Source organism: Wyeomyia smithii, chromosome 3 (assembly GCF_029784165.1).
Source record: "Wyeomyia smithii strain HCP4-BCI-WySm-NY-G18 chromosome 3, ASM2978416v1, whole genome shotgun sequence".
Lineage (NCBI taxonomy): Eukaryota > Metazoa > Arthropoda > Insecta > Diptera > Culicidae > Wyeomyia > Wyeomyia smithii.
Genome location: NC_073696.1, coordinates 45,077,484 through 45,099,785, shown reverse-complemented (window position 1 = coordinate 45,099,785; position 22,302 = coordinate 45,077,484). Strand labels below are relative to the sequence as shown.

Here is a 22,302-nt window from a genome sequence, read left to right as displayed (position 1 = left end):
ATTGGGATTGGGATTGGGATTGGGATTGGGATTGGGGTAGGGTTTTGGGATTGGGGTTGGGATTGGGGTTGGGATTGGGGTTGGGATTGGGGTTGGGATTGGGGTAAAACCTAGTTGCCTGGTCGATTTCATCGACTCGTGTGATTTAAGGGGTGGAAAAAAGATGATAAAGCATAACAAAAAGACGAAAATGAAAACAAAACCATTATTTTCAACTTTATTCGATAAAGTCCGTCTACATTCCAAGTGGATCATATTTTTCTTTTACTTTTTCTGTCCAATCAAAACGTTTTAAACCATTATTTCCATGGTTGGCTTTTTCTAGACATGAAAAACGTTTCGCGACCATTTTGAGCTGAGTGCGGATTTCATTCTTTTTTATTATTTCTAGCCGAAATTTCGAAATATTTTCAGATGTTGTGGGCTACATATTCTTCTTCTAGATTTAAGAAATGCTTTCAGCATAGATTTTTGTATGCTTTTTTTCTTCCGTCAAGAAACTCTAGTTTTTTGAGGATAATTTGGAATAAATTTTTGATTACTATCTTTCTACTAGCTTTCTATCTTTTTCGAAATTTCCTACAACATTCAAAATCATTTTTGTTGTCAGTCTCTTCCAACTTCGGAACCAATTACAGCAAAACTTTGAATCAATGTCTGCTTTGACTGCTGCTATGTATTTAAGGTATTGTTTTCATTTATGGCTTTTCTAGTCTAGGTGGCTTTGGGCTGAACATTTTTTATGACTAATCTTTAAATAAACCCCTTTTACTGTCCACATGGAATATGAATGGCTCATGACATCTTTTTATTCTCAGGAGCTCTTGGACTAGGTCCTTGGTTTAGTTTTATACTAAACTGGTTTAGTCCTGGTTTAGTTTTATACTAACAAATTCTGAAAAGTTTTGCTTAAGGTTTGCAATATTCCCGAAAATTGATTTCACGGGGAACGGCAATGAAAAATCTCATTTCCCGGGAATGGAAAAAAATTCTCAACAAAAAAGAGATTTCAATTAAAGTTCATTAATAAAAGGTATCGAACAATCGTTTACAATTTCATTATCAATTCGCTTGAAAGACGTATTAAAACACAGAATTTATTCAGAAGTTCATGATCAATTTTTGTCGTACATTTTAGCAAAAGATTAGGTTTCAGGGTTTTTATGTCGGCGAACAATCGCTTCAGATCCGCTGACAATTTTTTGTAGAGCCCAAATAATGTGATTTCCTTCTTTAAACATTTGCTTAACATTCGCTGAATTACCGCTGGTGTCTGATTTCTAAAATATTTCTGAAACACCGATTCCAACTCTTGCTACATTTCATCAGAAACTGAGGTTTCCAATACTTTTAGTTTGTTGAACATAAAGCTGAGTATTAGGCAGGAAAGTTTGAGCATTTAAATGCCTACGTAATTGGGGTGAAATCGCGGCCACGACCCAAATTACACTACCTGAGTTTTGTTAATTCATTTATTCCTGGTCGCATTGATTTACGGCTTTTAATTTTTTTTATCAATTTCCAGGTTTCAAAATTTTTGTCAATACACAAAGAAAAAAATCAAGTAACTATCCGTTTAGTAGTGAAATAACTAACAAAAAAAACAAAAACATTTGCTTTTTTTTGTTTGCTGAATAAGACAGAATATATATTTTTGCCGAATATTTTAAGCAAATAATTTGATATTACACGGCAAGCCAATATTGATCGTCATTTCAAGTAAATATTTGTTCTTGTAATGCACACTTTGGAGCTGCTTTACACTTTTAAGACGTAAGTTTCGCGTTTTGATACGTTATTTAATTTTATTACAATATTGTAAAAGAAATTTTTCAAGAAGTTCGGGAATCCCTGGATCCCGGGAATCAATATTTCTATTCCCGGAATCCGGGAATCCCGAGAAATCGAACCCTAGTTTTGCTGCGACCATCTGCGACGAAGCGAATTGGAACGTTTTGAACATTTTTTGTCCCTCTAGGAATTACACAAAATCGAACATATTGTCACCCTATTTTAAGACTGGACACCCTAATAGGAAAATTAAAAATACGAGTCCATTTCTTTAGCTGGTGACCAACCTCTGCAATTTTGAGCAAAATTTAAATACTTGAAACATTTTTTTTATCTTAGAATCGCTACATATTCTATCATATCTACAGAACGCCTTGACCAAAATTCACTAAACTTGACGTACAAGTTTCATTCACATTAGCAATAATCAAAATTGTATGAGGCATCTAGATTGAAAATTATCACTTTAATTTAATGTTTAAAGACCTTCAGCTGTGATTAAAACATATGGTAGAACTGTATGAATAAACAAACATTCACCGTTTATATATTACATCGCCAGAATGAACAAAACATCACCGTCCTTAAACTGATTTTGAACAAATCTGGTGGAAGAAACATTAATACTCCTACATTATTGATTATAGGTATATGATTCTAATGCACACATAACAACGGAATCACTTTTTTGAAAGTTCGTATTCTCACCGCCGCTGTAAATACAACACAAACATTTCACACTCACCAACTTAGCTTCAATCGCATTTTCAGTAGTGCGTGTTCCTTTTACAGGATACAAACTGTTATCGTATTCTGTTGAATGATATACCAAAATAAATAATATTTTTTCTTTATCCACCAAAGAATCCCGTTCGCCGAACTCCACAGACTGGTGGGCGTGAATTATTCGGGAATGAAAAAAGCCATCGAAATTCCGCATTTAATAATAATCGACAGAATTCCACGGCCAAAAACAGACCTAGCCAAACCGGTTCGCTTTCAAAGCATTCTCGTGTTTAAGATTGTAATGTCAACCTCGAAACCGGAACGATAGTGCCAATCCCAATCCGTTCGCAAATTTCCTCTCGTCCCGGCTGCGGGCGGTTTGCGGGTAGGTTTCCGACAATAGGCATTAAAATGTCAATGAACGTCGGAATACCGTGCGACTGCAGGTGAGTTTGATTATTGAGCCTTTCATATGGAAATTTGCTTGGCGGTGTGCAGCTAAGACAGTGTCTGCCAAAGGTCAGTTCGCACGTTATAGGGCGAAGCAGGGTAGAATCATAGCTATTAAATCTATCCGAATACTTGACTTACGATCCCAAATTGCCACTTGCTGGATATATTTCGTTGATCAAAAAACCATCGAAATTGTAAATTATGTTCACCAACCAAACATTACGCTTAGCATACAATCCGGTAACACTGTTTTTTTTTTCAAACGTCGAAAATTGTCTCAACTCTGCGATGACGGAATGCTGGCGCCTATCGTTAATAATGATGGTGATGATGATGAAATCATTACCAAGGAATTCCAATAAAATTCAATCCTGAACCGGGTAGAGCCCGCAAATGCCGGATATTTGTGGAAGACAATACGACACGCGTTAAACTGATCTCCGAGCAGGGATTTTGAAGCATCATCATCGCTGATACTACAAGCTGACGTGTGCCGTGCGAACGAGAAACACCCAACAGTTTAGCTGACCGTACCGTCCAAATCGGGAAGCGAAATCGACCATGTGAGTAAGCTGTGAGGCCAATGCTCCTGTTCGCATTGGTTAATGGTATCCTGAGCGCTTGTGGCTTAAGCATTGCCGTAGCAAGTAAATATTTTTAAGATTAAATTCTGAAAGAAACGACGGAAGCACTTATCCCCCCACCCGAAACGCCACTGATCACTGCTGCACAATGACGATCATTCACGGAGCGGTAGAAGTCGCGTGCCAATCAATATTTAGGCACTATAATGACCTCACTTCTTTGTGTGTCCGTATGTCGAGCAATTTGGTGATTGATTGAGTTCTTCTGATCACCGCGTGAGTATTTAACGAAGTTGACAGCGGAAAAAAAGTTAATTAACTCCATCTGGTTGAACTCTGGTAAAATCTTTTACCTACCACTTATGTGTGTTATTATTCAGGCAGTATATTTTTTGACAGTTAACATGACACTAATCATAGTAAAACTTACCGGTATCTGGACGAACGTTCCGTTACTAACTTGAGGATACGCAAATAATGGCACGACAGGAACTGTTCCATTCTTAAGAAATATTGGACCCTGGATTGGGGTTACCGTTGGCATACGAGAATTTTTACGATTGTCTGAAAAAAAAGAAATACAGACTGATTATTGTTACCTAGTGTGAAAAATCAGACGGACAGTGAATGATTCAGCACGGCCTCATCAATCCTATGGAAAACCAGACGCGATAGAACTGTTGTTTAATTGTTTTCGTCGCGACTCGAGCAATAAGTATAATCAATGGATGTTCGATCACAACTGTGAGCGTTCAACTTCGGTTATTAACATGTATATCTACTTTGAAAATATTATTCACTGTTCAAAGCTCGGAGAACTGCACACAAAGCAGCAGAGCAGATTTGTGCTTCCTCCTCTGCTTTTTTCAGTTGCACGTTGTTCTAGAGAAAACAGGTGCGTTCAGCATCTTTTGATCAACGCATCCATCACATAAGCAAGCAAAACTAGGTTGCATCGAGTTGATTATTTTCCAAGAAGTGGCTGATACTCTATACAGTGTGTTAACCCTTAAATGCGCAATGTTGTTTTAAAACAACACCACTAAAAACATTTTAAAATAAACGTATTTTAGTATTTTTCAGAAATATAATTCATTAGAACAGCTCTCTAGACTCTACCGAAGAAAACTTAACAGCTGGAAGTACTGTATTTGAATGTTTTATTTTTATTTTTGCTGTCAAAATCGCGGAAACGAAAAAAAACATGGCGAGACTCCCGACTGGTGGTGACTGTCTTTGAAAATAAATTTTAAAATAAGGTTAGTGGTTAGTGAACATGTCTGAATTATTAGTAATTATACTAACAAAAGGCCAAGTTTAAAGTTACTGTTAACAAAAGTAATTGTTTAGACTTTATTCTGCGATAAAGTCACAGTGTTGTTTAAAAACAACATGGTAATATTTGCACATTAAAAAGTAAATCTTTCAATTTTTTTATGCATATTGGTTAGTTTTAAGGCAGTAAACCTGTTAAACATAGATTTTATGTTTTCAGATAATTTTTTAACGTCGTGCGCCTTTAAAGGTTAAGTAAATGTAAACTGCGGTCATGCTGTGTTTGAACGTTGTTCCAGATTTAATCTCCAGATAACACGAATGGACTCGCTTTCTTGGTACTGTCAACTCAGTTATGCAGTCAAGCGTTCGATGTTTGATTGTGCGAAACGGCCGCAAATAAATATAACCATTCATACGAGAGAACAATTACAACATAAAATTAAAATACAATGAACGTCGTGCCCCAACCATAACGGCACGTGACAGGCGCTATGATTGTGCACGCCCTAACACGACCGGGAGTGACCACACTAATATGCAATAAACTATACAACTGTCTCGCATGTCAAGTCTCAGCTACTGCTCTACTGCTCCAGACCGGAGAGAGACTGCTACCGGGTAACCAATCTGTGGCACCAGACTATGTTAAATGTGTAACCGATATTTTTGCGGTTTCCAATTAAATCTTAATAGAAGCAAAGTTTACAAGTTGAATATTCTGAATAACTATAAAGCTTTTCCAATTTTGCACGCTGCTTTTGATTTGAAAAAAAAAATTGAAAGTCGTGCACAAATAATAAATATTGGGTTTGGGAATTCCAATAAAAAATATTTGTATGCATGAAAATAAACCAATACGTATCTACAAATACATACACACTTTTCGTTACCGCTTATCTTAAGCGTGCATCACATAATTCAGTTTTGAGCAGTTACCCAATATGTGTTATGCTGTTGTGCAGGATATATCAATCTGCCGATGCAATTTATTTAAGGCCTTAATAATTAGATCAACAAAAGATGAGTTAAAACTGAGATATTGAAATGTTTCACGGTGATCGGAAATTATCACCGCGTGGCTATATATTTAAGATCTTTAAATATTTATAATCGTTCTTCAAAAGGTCCTTTTTAATGAGACGCAGATTAGACTTGATTGATTGCATTTAATCTAATTTTTATATGAATTTTCGGCCAATTTAACGACAGCTTTAAACTTTATTTAGTTTTTTTCTTTGTTTTAGATGAATTCATGTTAAGTTTTATTTCATTTTCTCTTATCGAAGCATTTTTTCATTTACTATATTTCGCTAGATTTTAATTATTTTTTACTTAATTATGTGCTTCAAAAAAAGCACTTTAGCGATTTTACATTTAATTTATGATATCTCTTTGTTCCCAGTTCTTACGTTCAGAAACGTTTTTCGACAAGATTTGGTTTATTGTAAAGATATTCAGCATTTTCCGGCTGTTTTGTGTTAGGTGCGCAACTAAGTTCTCGCTGTTTTTATATTTTTGATTAAAAAATGCAGTTTCAACTAGAACAAATAGTTATCTATAAACAGGCTTGTTATTCTCCTCAATACGTGAAAAGAGCGCAGTTTAAATTCGCCGCGCACTTCTTCTCCAGCATGTGCGCTGCGTGCAGTATTTTTTTGCACCACACTCTTTTCTTCTGCTTCGTGCTGTGTTTCTTATGCTCGCAAAAAAAAATAAGCGGTGAATCATTCTAATCAGTTATTGTGCGTAACGTCTTTTTGTGTGAGAATATTCACATCAGTTTATAATCTTTAAGAAGAGATATTTCAGATTCCACCACAGTGTTGCTCTGCTGCGGCTCTTCAGATACACACAGTTTGCTGCTCTCTTTAAGCAAATGTGTCGATTTTCTCACGCATGTGAAAGCAGTTGTTTTAGCAGTGAAAGATATTCTCTGAGGAAAACCGACAAGCCTGCCTGTGCTAGCTACAACTTTGCCCAATCACAACTCGAATAACGTAACGATGAAAGTTCTTCTCTTTTAAGGTTATCCACGAATAAAGCCATTTTTCTATATCTCCATATGAGCAGAACTGCTGGTCAACCAGACCATGTGCCATCGAACGGAATAAGTAATAATCAGACGACACAATTACTGGGCAATCTGGCAAGTGAAATAGGACTTCCAATTTCACGTTTCTATGTAAGTTTGGCCGACTTTGGAAACATGAAGCGGAGCACTGTCATGCAGTTAAATCACTTTTTCTCGCCTCTGCTCGTATTGTGGCCGTTTTACGCGCAGTTCTAAGCTTAATCGCATCAATTGAAATCGGTACCATTTTCCAGTGATAATTTCGTTTGGCTTCAATAACTCATAATAAATAACACCGACCTGGTCCAGTCAAATATACAACATAACCTTCGCAGCGTGTATTTTCGGTCAAGCCGATGACTTAGAAGCATGACATGATTTTTTTCTTCGTTTTTATTGTTGTTCACAGGCAAAAAAACGACGCTCAACGTTCCTTGGTTTCTAATCATAAGGGACACAAGATCCTTGTTTTTAAGTAATTTTTAAAGCACGCAATCGCTTGGAACTGGCTTGACAGGTAATTCTCAATATCGAAGCAAGCTGTTCCTGCGTTTGATATGGATCCTCATCGAGCCATTCCTCCAATTTAGCGTCTTGGAAGCTGTTTGACCTTCCTTCACGCGATCAATCGAATCGAATTACCGAAATTAGCGATGAAATCAATCACAGCACATTGTTGCACTTAGAGCAACACTTCCGTAACCTTTTTTTAAGTCTCGATGTGCTTCCGCCACCGTTTTCTCTGAATGATATTTAGCACGAAATTAAACATTTTTCACACAACTTTAAGAATGTGACACCACAATAAAATCACTAACGCACAGTGCACAGTGGTCCAATAAGGCAAAAAGTGGAACTTAATTCCTTTGCGTCTTTCACCTTCATCCTGGCTAAATAGTATCTTCGGAACAATTGTTCGTAAGAATGACTCGCATAATCACAAACTGTTAAAAATTATGAAAAGTTTACTATACTAAAAGTAAAATAACTAACTTTTCTCTGTTAAGAGATAGAGGAATAGTTTATTCAAAAAAGTTATAGAAGATCCAATTATATGAAACTTTGTTGAACAAATGAAAATCCTATCTCCATTGGGTACAAATGGGACTTACTTAAAACTTAGTTTTTTGAACTTAACTTTTGTTAGTTGCATTTTACACGAAAGTGTTGTTCGGATGAATTATTAGGGCACATAAAACACACATTTTTGCCAAGGAACAATACCTACTGCTGGCGCCATCTATTGACATTGAATCAGAGCCGGAAACAAGGCCAAATATCAGGCGAAACTCTCAGTATCAGTCTAAATCAAACTAAACAACCAATCACCACCTCTCTTTTCCAGCACAGCCTGGTGATTTAGCTCACCTTCCACAGCACTAGATTTCGGATCTCCCGCCTGTGTGGGAAGCACCGTCATACAGGCATATTCTTTTTGAAAACTAATACCAACCGTTCTTTTGAGGACGACCACATATTTTTAATTGAAGTAGTAAAAATGAGTTTTCCACATCTGAGAACCACAGTAATCGTGAGTTTACTGTCAAGAAAATGATTTGCTGCTAAGAGCTGTAAGCTTCATAGTAAGAAAATACAGCACCCGTGATTTGTTCGCAGTAACTTTACAAAATTTTATTAATTCATTGTTTCGAAAACAGTCGTTGAAAATTGTCTTTTTTTTATACAAGAAAACTCAAGACTTTCAAAACGTATTAACCCTATTTGGGTTTAAGTATTTATTGCCATTTGCATATGATGTGAGATTATTCTCATTCTGTTGTTATCTCGGTAGCATTTTATATTATTTTCAGAATTTTATCAACCACTACGCATTCCACAGCAGCTAGTAGATAGACGAGCGCTCCAGCCTTATAGCAATATTCTTCCTACTGTAGACGATAAACTCGGTCTATCGGCAATCGAAACCCTGCACGAGATGGACGGGATTTTACTTTTCCCTTTTTGTCGTACGTGTGGTACTGTTTTTGGAATAAGAATTAAGCTTAAATTTCTGTTTGCTACCTCCTCTACTAGACTTTGGAGAGAAACTATTAGAGAAGGAGGAGCCCCGTAGACGACAAACTGAGAAAGTGAAGCGAAACATTTGTTTGGCGTTTTCAATAGATTGACCGCAATCGAAAAAAACACTAAGAAGAAACGCTAGAGTACAATGCGCGTGTGGCAGAAAAAATTTGCAATATTGCGCTCTTTTTTCGTTTTTGCAAACCTTCAATATTTTTTTATCTGATATATTCAAACACTTTCACCAACCTTCACGAAGCAATTATTTATTTCGTGTAGCAATTCAAGTACCTTTTGTTTTACCACACTTTGCTATTCTCAAATTAAGACCATTTTTCTAAGATGAATAAATTCACTAATATCCGTGCAGGACATCAATTGAAAGATTCTGTGGCGAGAGGTGTTGAGGATTTTCTGATTTTTACATGCATAAATGACGTAGCTTTTTTGAGGATTTGTTGACCCCCGCCCCTTCCCCCATCGTAGCATTTCGTCTCAAAGTTGCGGATACGCCTCTAGATAATAATGTAGCTTTGTAACAACTCCCCCCATGACACTTTTTTTGCAAATTTTATTTTTAAAACCATATCATAAATGAATAAGATAATACAAGATTCAAATTTTGTCACGAAACTGCAAAAAGCCCCCCCCCCTCGAATGCTACGTCATTTACGAATATTCCCTTAGTGTTTTTCGAAAATTTAGACTCGTTGATGTTTATTCGCGGTTTTCATATTTTATTTTGCTTGTTTTTTTACACGGATTTTCAGTCTACATGTTTTTACGCCGAATCAAGAATTAACGTGGATTCAGGTTTTTGTTATTCATGCATACCTTCTCGTAATTATCAACCTAAATGGTAAAAAATTACTTTTTGAACTACTCGTAAAAGTATTTTTTTTCCTTTCCAATGCTTTTTACAACACAAAACTTCTACTGATAGGTATGTACATTAAAAGTACGAACAACCATAAGTTTTTCCACAGAATCACAATTTTGTTGAAACGCGACACATTGCTAAGCGGGTGTGACACTTTGTATAAACGCAAGACATATTTTAAGGTGAAACTGGACGTTTAGGATACTGGTGATATTTTAAGGTTAGGTTTCTTTTCACTCGACGATTTTGAGCATAATAATTTCAGCTTCCGTTTAATAAGTAGCGCTCGAATTTTTACTCTAAATTAAAATTTTAAAATTATCTTGCAAAATTCGGACGGAATACGACCACGGAGTTTCACCTTCATGCAGCACATTTTGTCAAACGCCAGACTGTCACACGACGTCTTATTGCTTTACACATAACACCGGTCGACAAAAACTCAAAATAATTGCCCCAGAAAGATTATAGCTTTTTATCTATTCCTGTAATTGTTGGTACCTACCCCTAGTATATGCAGGAGTACGTCAAAAGTGCACAGAGACATTGCTCGGCAGGTTTGTCGCTTCAACGTAGCTAACGGGAAAACTCATTTAAATCTCTCAAAAAGTTATCTTAGCTTATAGACTATATGCAGGTATAGAATCTTTATTACCTTTTGAAATTTTAGGCCCAATCCTCAATCGTTTAATCACAAATAATTTCCTCTTTTTACAGCCTCTAGTTTGAACTTCCAGTTCCTAATAAACTTCGGATTTGAAGACTTTGAACTTTTGTAATTATATACATATTTTAAGCTCAACAAACAAATTTGCGTGCTTGTTCTAAATTTAAGAGGCGTTGTTCGATTTTCGAATCCATTTTATCATACTACAATATAAATTACCCCCGTTATTGCCTTCTCTAGCATCTATGCCTAAATTAAATTTACAACAAACGCTTTCATATTTGGAGCAAAAATATTTATTTGAGTTAAAACCCTGATTTGTTTACACCAGTTAACTTTGAAATGCTGTAAAGCAAAACATTTTTACTTTAGACAAATATCAATGACTGCAACAATTTCTTCTTCCATAAATAGGTATAAATATACAATGTAGGTGTATTACCTTTCAAACGAGATCGATAATAGCTAACTCAATAAATTTACTATCAAGGAAATAGGCAGACAAGGCTTCTTGTCTTAAAATCGATTCGACGTAATTCACTAATTTAATCAAGAAGAAAAATTGCCGTAAAATTAATAATTTACACACTTAATTTATCTCGGCAAACTTCCCAACAGCGAAGTTTTTAACAAATGTCAGCGATATATTTCGTCGAACGTTCAGCAAATATATCGATCTACCATAAACCAGCATGTATTGATGTTTTGTTTGCCGAAGTTCTTGAAAATTCTGCCGAAAACTTGTAGAACATATCGCTGAATTTATCAGCTGTTGAGTTCTCGGCAATAAAATCTAAGTGTGTACAGTTTACGTTGAATTCAAATAGTAAAAAAAAAAACATTTGGTAGATTGTTCTTCGAATCGTACGTCGTCACATTGAGAACCTCCACTCGGGGGTGGCTTTCAAAACCGGTTAGAATGAATAAGACACGAGACTTGATGGCAACGCCTCCAGTCTGTGATGCAACTCACCAGCTTCGTCATCGGATGTCTTTATTTGTTCCTAGAATGCAAGCACTAATTCCCGGTAGTAGTTCGAGTTCAAATAAATTTCTCAAACGGATAAAATCGGCTGTTTACGGAATCCCATCGAAGATTAATGGGTGCAAACACCTATTGAATAAATCAGGCTTTGAATTTGATTCGCCGCCGGTGTGTTATCTGGCGGAAAATTCTACGGGTTGATCAGTTCAGATTAGAAAAGCAGTCACACTGCCGCGAATTACTATTTTACCTCATGTTGAATAATTCACCAAAACACTTTGAGAATAATTGATTTGCTTTGGATAGCCATAAATGATTTACTCCACCTTCGCACCAGTCTGAATAATCTTTATAAAAATCTAAATACTGCAGAATAAATTTAAAATACATTCATAACTTCCGCCAGACATGTCGGTATGGCAATCACTCTGAACATATTGCAAAGAAAAAAATGGTGTCAGGTAAATCAAAGTGTAGGCCGGGCTTTGTAAATGTTCGTAAGTTGAGTAGAAGATAAACTTACGAGTCCAAATAATGACAGAAAAATGCACTTGTACCCAATGCCACTGCACAATAGAACACATCCACTTTGTTTCACCTACGGCTCCGAACTAATCTTCGAATCTCTTACTACGAGACACTCGTCCAGATGCAACCCAGTAGGTAGTAATCTCCAGTGTGTTTAGCTGGTAGCTAATGTAGCATTTAATTGCAACGTTCCACTAATTACCGGCAGTGAGTGCAACGTCAATATTGACGACACGATGCGGCTTCTGGGTAAAAAGTGATTCGCGGTAGAAGGTATTCAAACCGCGCTCGCGAGATGGAAAGTGTTCTGTGTAATTGTGATGGTGTAATCATGAGGAAACTACACGCAGACCGGGCTGGCAAAAGTAAACATCATCGGAAGTTCAATGCCGCAAAATAATATTGTTGTGTAGTGTGTTTAGGTACTGATGATTCTGTCTAGTTTGAATATTGATTAAATACAAACTTGTTGGTATTAGAAACTGTAATGCTACAGTGTAAGAATTCTTTGGTCAATATAGTACCTTGTTTTTGATCACAGCTAACTGAAATTATACTACTATAGAAAAAAGCTTTATAATCCAGCTGATATCAATCATCGATACCTTCATGGCGTCAGCATACTAATGATCCGTGGGAACATCCGTTCGGAAGTGATCGGCCAGGCATGAATGAGAGCGGGTATCGACACTTTCCGGGATTCATATGACGTACGTGTACAACATGAACACCGCCGACGTGTAAGCATTCTCGAAGAAGCATCCGCTTCCGTATTGTTCAAGGTACGTCATCCATTGCTCCCATGTAACGAGCCCTTTGTGTCAGTTCGTTTTCGGAATGAATAATAAATCTCAGATTTTATGGCCAATTTTACTCGTTTACTGCGCCATGAAAGTGCCACACTTTGACAGTTTGTGGCACCTGCAACCGAACAATTCGCAATATCCGTGAACAACAATCATCAAATTGAAGGGCCCCGTACATTAGCGCTCATCAGCTCGGAGAACTGCAGGAAAACACTGAAACGTCAACAAACATTAACGCTTCATCCGCCGCAGCAATTGTCGTGACCCTATCGCGTGCAATTACCCATTCAGTCGGATGGCCTGCTCAGGATGGCTTCATCCACAATGGAAGCATATTTGGGCTGTAAATTAAAATGCAGCCAAGCAATTCTGTCGTCTGTCGAAAGAGCAATCCATTGTTTGTTCGTCAGTGAGAAGAACAGATTTTTGAGAAAAAAATAAGTGAATTAATCATAACTATATTGCATAATTTGACTATTCAAAGATGAATGCAATTTTTTTATATTCACGGGGAATCACCAGAGATGGGTTTCGTTCCAACTGGTCTATGAAATTCGCAGTAGCTTTTAAGAAGATAATCAAACTTAGCTGAAAAAGATATTCACATTTAGCTGCAAATTTTCATACTTCGTTTATATCAGAACCAATTTAAAATCGTTTTAAAAGTCGTCGCTTTTTGTACTGTTTTTTTTTTTTTCATAAAATATATATATCTAAAATGCTAAATTTTACAACAATCTGCGACTTTTGACTTAACAGGGACTAGAAAGAACAAGAACAAAACGAAAGACCAAACATGGTCTCTAAATAATATGTTAAACGAGCATAACGAAGCAATAAACATTCTCTGTCCCATTTAAACTTACTTTATTTACTTTCAGCATCATGCGAGCTGAACAGACTCAACCATTTTTAATTGATTTCGAACCGTTTTGTACTATTTTCAACATGACTGGCGCTTCTGGCAGTTTTCGAGATATTTTTAGATTTGCGATACTGGTCGGACTTGATTACCCGGAGTTCTGAAAAATATTTTTAACATTTGTTACATTTTCAACATTTTTAACATTTTTAACATTTTTAACATTAATTAAATTAATAACATATTTAACATTTATAACATTTTTAACATTTTTTACATTTTTAACATTTTTATCATTTTTAACCTTTTTAACATTTTTAACATTTTTACATTTTTAACATTTTTAACATTTTTAACATATTTAACATTTCTAACATTTTTAACATTTTTAACATTTTTAACATTTTTAACATTTTTAACATTTTTAACATTTTTAACATTTTTAACATTTTTAACATTTTTAACATTTTTAACATTTTTAACATTTTTAACATTTTTAACATTTTTAACATTTTTAACATTTTTAACATTTTTAACATTTTTAACATTTTTAACATTTTTAACATTTTTAACATTTTTAACATTTTTAACATTTTTAACATTTTTAACATTTTCAACATTTATAACATTTTAAACATTTTAAACATTTTTAACATTTTTAGCATTTTTAACATTTTTAACATTTTTAACATTTTTAACATTTTTAACATTTTTAACATTTTTAACATTTTTAACATTTTTAACATTTTTAACATTTTTAACATTTTTAACATTTTTAACATTTTCAACATTTTTAATATTTTTAACATTTTTAACATCTTCAACATTTTTAACATTTTTAATATTTTTAACATTTTAAACATTTTCAACATTTTTACCATTTTTAACATATTTTACATTTTTAACATTTTCAACATTTTTAACATTTTTAACATTTATAACATTTTAAACATTTTAAACATTTTTAACATATTTAACATTTTTAATTTATTATTTTTAGCATATTTACCATTTTACGAATCGTCAACATTTTAACATTTTTGACATCTTTGTCAGTTTTGTTATTTTTGATATATTTGACATTCCTGACATTTTTGACATTTATGTTTAACGTTTAAGACAGTTATGACAATTACAGGCCCTGTTCGATTTTTGCAACACGTCCAAATTTTTTATGTTACCAGAATCGAACCATGCCAAAAACAGACGGTTTTTATTCCATCATATATATTTTATTTTATGTGGTTTATGATGACTTAGATGACGGTTTTTAAACTCAAATTTTTTTACAGGAAAAACGAGAAAACCTAAAAATATGATTTAAAAAACCGGTCGTTTTGGCACATCGAGCAGTGCCAAAATTGAACTGTCCTTAAAACGAAAGGTGCCAAAATCAAACAGGGTCTGTATATCATTTATGAGATTTATGACATTTGAGATATTCAAGATATTCAAGACAATTATGACATTTATGAGATTTATGACATTTATGATATTTATGACATTTATGATATTTATGACATTTATTAAATTTATGAAACTTATGATTTTAATGACATTTATGACATTTATGACATTTATGACATTTATGACATTTATGACATTTGTGACATTTATGACATTTATGACATTTATGACAATTATGACATTTATGACATTTATGACATTTATGACATTTATGACATTTATGACATTTGTGACATTTATGACATTTATGACATTTATGATATTTATGACATTTATGACATTTATGACATTTATGACATTTATGACATTCATGACATTTATGACATTTATGACATTTATGACATTTATGACATTTATGACATTTATGACATTTATGACATTTATGACATTTATGACATTTATGACATTTATGACATTTGTGACATTTATGACATTTATGACATTTATGATATTTATGACATTTATGACATTTATGACATTTATGACATTTATGACATTCATGACATTTATGACATTTATGACATTTATGACATTTATGACATTTATGACATTTATGACATTTATGACATTTATGACATTTATGACATTTATGACATTTATGACATTTATGACATTTATGACATATATGACATTTATGACATTTATGACTTTTATGACATTCATGACATTTATGACATTCATGACATTTATGACATTTATGACATTTTTGACATTTACGACATTTATGACATTTATGACATTTTTGACATTTATGACATTTATGACATTTATGACATTTAGGACATTTAGGACATTTCTGACATTCATGACATTTATGACATTTATGACATTTATGACATTTATGACATTTATGACATTTATGACATTTATGACATTTTTGACATTTATGACATTTATGACATTTATGACATTTATGACATTTATGACATTTATGACATTTATGACATTTATGACATTTATGACATTTATGACATTTATGACATTTCTGACATTTATGGCATTTATGACATTTATGATATTTATGATATTCATGACATTTCTGACATTCATGACATTTATGACATTTATGACATTTATGACATTTTTGACATTCATGACATTTATGACATTTATGACAATTATGACATTTCTGACATTCATGACATTTATGACATTTATGACATTTATGGCATTTATGACATTTATGATATTTATGATATTTATGACATTTCTGACATTCATGACATTAATGACATTTATGACATTTATGACATTTCTGACATTCATGACATTTATGACTTTTATGACATTTATGACGATTATGACGTTTATGACATATATAACTCTTATGATATTGGACATTTGACATTTATTGCATTCATAAAATATATTGCGTAATCCATAATTTACGTAAGGACTCTTTTCGGTGTTTTCGATCTACCCTCCCCCCATCATAAGACATCGTAAGATATCACATTCCCTCTCCTCAATATCATGTATGATTCTTTTCTGGTAAATATTGGAAATATTTTGAAAACATGTTCAGTTTTCGAAAAAAAAAACTCTTTTTTATGTTGAATAAATTCAGTTCATATCATGTAAACAAACCGTAGTAAATATTTATTCAGCTGGAGTGGATTTATGCCTTCCCTAAATTTATCAGTTAGAATGTAACGATGTATGTATGAACTAAATTATGATATTTTTTGTTTGAAAATTGTTTATTTTTGTGTTTTTAATCTTACGTAAGATTCTCTCTAATTTTCATCTCATCTTTAGTAAGCATTTGCATACAAACACCCCTTCCCCTAAACCCATACATTTGCAACACCTATAATATCATTGACGTTTTTTGAAATTGTCAACACTTTTGGAAATTTATTCAATTTTTACAGTTACACTTGGAGCAGTTAACATAAAAATTGTCGTTTTTGAGTTAACTAAAACTTTGCATAAATGTTTCTATGAACTAAAGATGTCAATTTGTGTTATTAGTAATGTCTTTTCAATCACGACTAATTTTCAAAGGGCTTATGTAAAAATGGTATTGATGCTAATGCTTATAAATAATTTTAAAGCCATAACGGTTTGTTTGATCGTTGAAGCGTCTTGGGCAAAGTTGTAGATAGTAACATACATCGTTAAAAAATAAGTTTTTTCAATAAAAATTTAAAATATATATCTTAGAACCTTATTTGACAAAAAAATAAAAAAATATAAAAACCACACAAGATTAGCCATACATTCACTGTTGTCTGTTCTTGAAAAAATGAGAAAAAAGGTAAAATTTCCCGAAAAAAAAGAAAAACATTCAAAGTCTGAACGGTTTGTTTGATTGATAGGAATGATACCTTCGGCATAGCTGCAAACAATGGTTTTGTACATCATGAAAAAATAAACTCCGTAAGCCAAAAAAAGTTAAAAAAAAACACAGAAACATAATTATAGATTGAATACTTCAAAAAACCCGTTTTTTGAACTTGGAGAAATAAAATATAAAAAAATTATAATTTCCCCAACCATTTTTTTTGAATGTATAATTTTTCTGGAAGGACAATATTACAAATTTTCCAGGAGGCCAACATTACAACTTTTCCGAAGACACCATTTTTTGTAGTTTTTAAAAAAAAAGTGGATATTCAGCTTTTTGTGATAACTAGCCTTTTTTTTATATGTTGAGACAACTTTCCCGGAGACATCACACTTTTCAAACAAACTGTTTTGTCTCCAAAAATATTTGTAATCATCAATACCATTTTAACATAAAACTTTTCTACATATTAGTCGTAATTTTGAAAAAGTACTAATTGCACAAGATGACATCTTCGTTTCATAGAAACATTTGTGTAGCTGTCCTTTTTCGAAGAATTGCACCTAAGAAAATGGTTCTGTATATAACAGTTTTCACAGGATCTATTTTCTCACCTAAAAGCACTGCAAAGAATCAATCAATAAACGTAGCATCAATCGAATTCTCAAAGCCAATCCATATACCGAAAAAGCACTGTCGTGATTGACCCTGGCCAAAATGACGATCGTCTAGTACACACTTGGTGTTGAACTTCTCCAGAAACGCACATAATTACTTCCCCGTCCGAAAGCCACCCTGAAGCCCATCATCATTCGTTCGTGCACTGCCGTTCAAATATCATCATTATTATTATTCAAGCAAAAACAAACCCAAACAGCTCTGGAGTACCCTCGAGACGCCAAAACTTATCAAGTAGCCCCCGTAGCTATAGAAAGAATGATGTGTAATGCTTGACTGATTGATTGCCACACTTACCAGAAACTCGGCCGGCTGCGTTCGGTGAGCCGTCGTCTCCGTCGTCGTAATACTCTTCCTCGTCATCGTCGTAGTCCAGCACGGCGTGCACTTGAGTCCGCGAACCTTGACCGGCATTCACTTTAACGAAACCGGGTGGTCGCTCCGGAAAGGCACCACCGGTAGAGGTACTGCTAATACCGCGGCCACTACTGACCGGCGGTGGTGGAATTCGGCTGGACGGAGACGTGGGTAACGTTTGTGGTACTTTGGGAGGTACTGGTGGTGGCTGCGGGGGAGGTCCCCCGTTATTTCGATAATTTGTTGGCGGTTGTGACTGTGGAACGTTAAAACCGGTGGGTTGTTGTTTGGGATATTGTTGATTGTACACAGCAGAGTTGTAGTAGCCGGGATTTTGTTGCTGCTGAGGATTACTCCGCGAAGATCCTTGGGAGTACGTTCCTTCCCCGTACGTCCTCGAGGATGTTTGAGGCGGCGATTGCTGATAGCCCTGTTGCTGCTTTGGTGGCGGCTGTGTATAGGATTGGGGAGGAGGGGGTAGATAGTTGTTTCTCGGGGCCTGGCGATACTGTGCGCTCTGCTGAGGAGCATTTTGCTGCTGCTGGCGATGGTGTTGAGAGGGAGGGGCATAAGGGTTATTCTCGTAGAAGCCTTGATCGTTTGGATCGTCCTCTTGGTGACCGGAAGGACCGTACAGCAAATTATTCACGGCCGAAGCATGCTGACTGTGTATTGGGCTGACAGTATTCCAGGCAGGGGCCTGAATGCTGCCAAATGGCAGTGTGTAGTTTGCTATCGCCATGTCGTTGGCTGGATGTCTTCTTGCAACTCACTTATTATATTTTATTCTATTAAATCACTTTCAGATAACAGAAAATATTGCACTCTTCGTATATGAAGCTTCAATAACATCACTTTAGCACTGCATCATTATTCATTGTGCACGATTCGCATTTTGAACTCTGCTGAATTATATCCATGTCAAGCTGGTTACATGTATAACACCTTTCAACAACTTCAAAACCTGAAAACGAATGCTAATTAGCGTTCATGGTAAGGTCCAAAGTCAAATAAGCCGACATATATGTCACTCCGAACAAAAGCTAATCGAGTAGGAGTTATTTGTGCAATTCTAAAACTACCGATTACGAACTGTCACGTCCTCTCAAATTAAAACACTGTCAGCGAAACAAGCAATCCGCAGAAGGAGCATCTCCAAGAAACTGAAACACACATCAACACACGGCTGACGCTGTAGCCGCCGCCGCTGCCGCCACTGAATCCGCACGATGTTACGCAACCTCGCAGATTCAACAGTGTAACCCTCAACACACATCACTGAAGTATGTTAATGTCATACGAAGCACTCGACAGATAGCTGAAAAGGAGAGTTTCAAACCCATCCTAAAAATCATCGCCAAATAGTCATAATAATACGTGTTAAGCATAGCCGCCGTGATGCCAAAACCAGTCTTCGTCCAACAAGCGGCAACTTCTTGATGACTCGTCGCGTCGGCCCAGCTGGATGAATGTTTGTTATGTTTAATACATATATTTTGCCTACTACAAAATGCTAATATCTTCTCACACGCAGACCGCGTCACCGCCGACATCGCAGCTGCCGTGCTAAAAGAAGGTGCCCGCGAAGCCGTCAGCAGAGGCGATGAACTCGTGACGTATTCATAACAACTCAACACGGAACTCTATCAGCACGCCACACCGCCGCTGCGACAGCAACAACTCTAAAAAGCCGCCTTCTGACTCTGAGCATGTTTGTAAGCATCACGTGCCTTATCGCTGCCGATCTATGTTTACATAGCGCAGTGCTGGAGCTGATTCGAGCATGCCTTCCCATCGTAAAAAACCATGCACCGATCTTTGATCTCTTTATTTGCAACCTGCATCAGATCTTTCATCATAAGTAATGCAGTAGAGCCGACTATTTGAAAAAGACACAGACACTATTGCAGCTAAAATCGGATGAATTATGTTTGGGAATCATTCGATTGCGGAATCTTGTAAGCCGATTTTTGTTGTGTCTGTGTGAGATTTGATCACCCGAAACACAACCATTAATCGAGCAGTATATGGCCCCACTGAGCAAACGCCTTTGTGACAGATTTTGAATTCCGCGCCAGGGTGGGAAGTTGTTTACCGAACTGCCTATTCAGTAGAGGAAATGATTCGCTGCTTTGGTTCAATTTGATTCAATTGATTTGAGCTGGGCTAAAAAGCTGAAAGGTAGCTCAGCAGACTTCTTGTGGAGAGAACAGAGAACACGCTGCGCCTGGCCGGGGTAAGGCATAAACTGTGCATTCGAGGAGAACGAAACGCCTCTGCAGCTTTGCTGAAATGTTTCTATCTGGCCTTGATCTCCGATCTATGACCAATTAAATTTGTCGAGCAAAAAAAACGGCACAACCAATCGTTGGACAATCAGTGTAAGTGTGCTGCAAATTTAATGCGTCAATTAAGAGGAAACAGGGGTAATTTCTGGGGGTTGTACCATTGTAATTCGAAAAAATTAGTCCGATCAACATATCCCTCAACCATTGTATGCACATTATTGAACTAAATGAATCATGGGACGCAAACTTTACAATTTTCTTTATGAGTTAGAAAATGCTAACAACTCATGAACAGAGAATGCAAGCCGGTTTTACTTAATCATGCAACGGATGCAGTGATCAGAGATCTTTATGAAACTCAAAATAGTGGGGAAATTTTTTTTTCTTTATCTAGGTTTGATTCAAAAGTAAAAGTTTCGGTGTCTAAATAGGCAATTAGATACTAAACTGATTCTAACATTAGCACTGTGAAAAAGTAGTTATCGCCTGCCAAAAATTGAATAATGCTTTAAAAATAACTTAAGTTTACATAAAACTGCATCTCAAAAACAGAGCAAGAAAAAAGTTAGTCTCATGCAAAGTTGAATATAGTAACGCATTTAGACAGAAGACTTTTTTTATTACTTTATTAAGGTGGCTTTCAGCCACAGGCGGGTTCGCCACCTAGACAGAAGACAAAAAAAATAGCTGAGCTCAAAATAACAAAACCAACCTCTCAGGAATAAGAAATGCTAAAGCACTAAGAAAATAAGGCAAACAAAGAAAAGACAGACAAAAAATAAATCAAATTGTGTTGAAAAAAGAAGGATACTTTCAGAGGCCAACACCGAAATTTATTTCAAATACAGTTGAAAACGACAAAAAAAAATTCAAAAAATATTCAAAATCGAAATCGATGACAGAGATTTCGATTTGTATTTTTATATTATTACTAGCTGACCCGGCAAACTTCGTCCCGCCTATTTTTGTGTTTAATTTAATAATTTTCAACATTCCAAATTCATTGATTTCTTGCGATTTCTTGTTTGAAATTATTGATTTTATCGGAATGACAACATCCTCGTTTTCTGCCTTTAGTACATCACCTCTCCGGAAATACTTATATTGGGTGGTATTCAGTTATTTTCGTTGTTTTTCAAAAACTGAAAGTGGTCATCTTCGAATTCAAGATGGTGTCTAGGGTCAATGCTTGGCTTTATGCATCATTCTGGTTAAAGAAACGCTCATATTGGGTGGTAATTGATCACTTTGGGCTATTTTTCAGATACCGGAAGTCACCATCCTGGATTTTCTGGCCCCTGAGCGTCATTCTGGTTCAAGAAACACCCATAATAAGTATTATTTAGTGATATTCGGCTGTTTTCCAGAAACCGGAAGTCACCATCTTAGAATTCAAAATGGTGTCTGTGGTGGATTCTAGCTCCTGTGTGTCATTCTGGTATCGAAGCATCTCATATTGGATGGAAATCGGCCATTTTTGGCTGTTTTTCAGAGAGCGGAAGTCGCCATCTTGGATTTAAAAATTGTATTTGGAGACAATTTCTGGTCTCTGAGCGTCATTCTGGTTAA

The 22,302-nt window shown here is 35.3% G+C and overlaps 1 protein-coding gene across 1 annotated transcript in view; it reads right to left on the bottom strand.

Moving 5' to 3' along the window:
- The window catches only part of LOC129726908 (protein spaetzle 3), a 37,240-nt gene that overhangs the window by 7,807 nt on the left and 7,131 nt on the right, over nucleotides 1-22,302 (bottom strand). The window contains exons 2-3 of the mRNA XM_055684157.1: nucleotides 18,386-19,409; nucleotides 3,985-4,118 (exon numbers count right to left, since the gene is read on the bottom strand). Coding sequence (XP_055540132.1) covers nucleotides 3,985-4,118; nucleotides 18,386-19,187 — 936 coding nt within the window. The 5' untranslated portion in view covers nucleotides 19,188-19,409. The remainder of the gene's footprint in view (nucleotides 1-3,984; nucleotides 4,119-18,385; nucleotides 19,410-22,302) is intronic.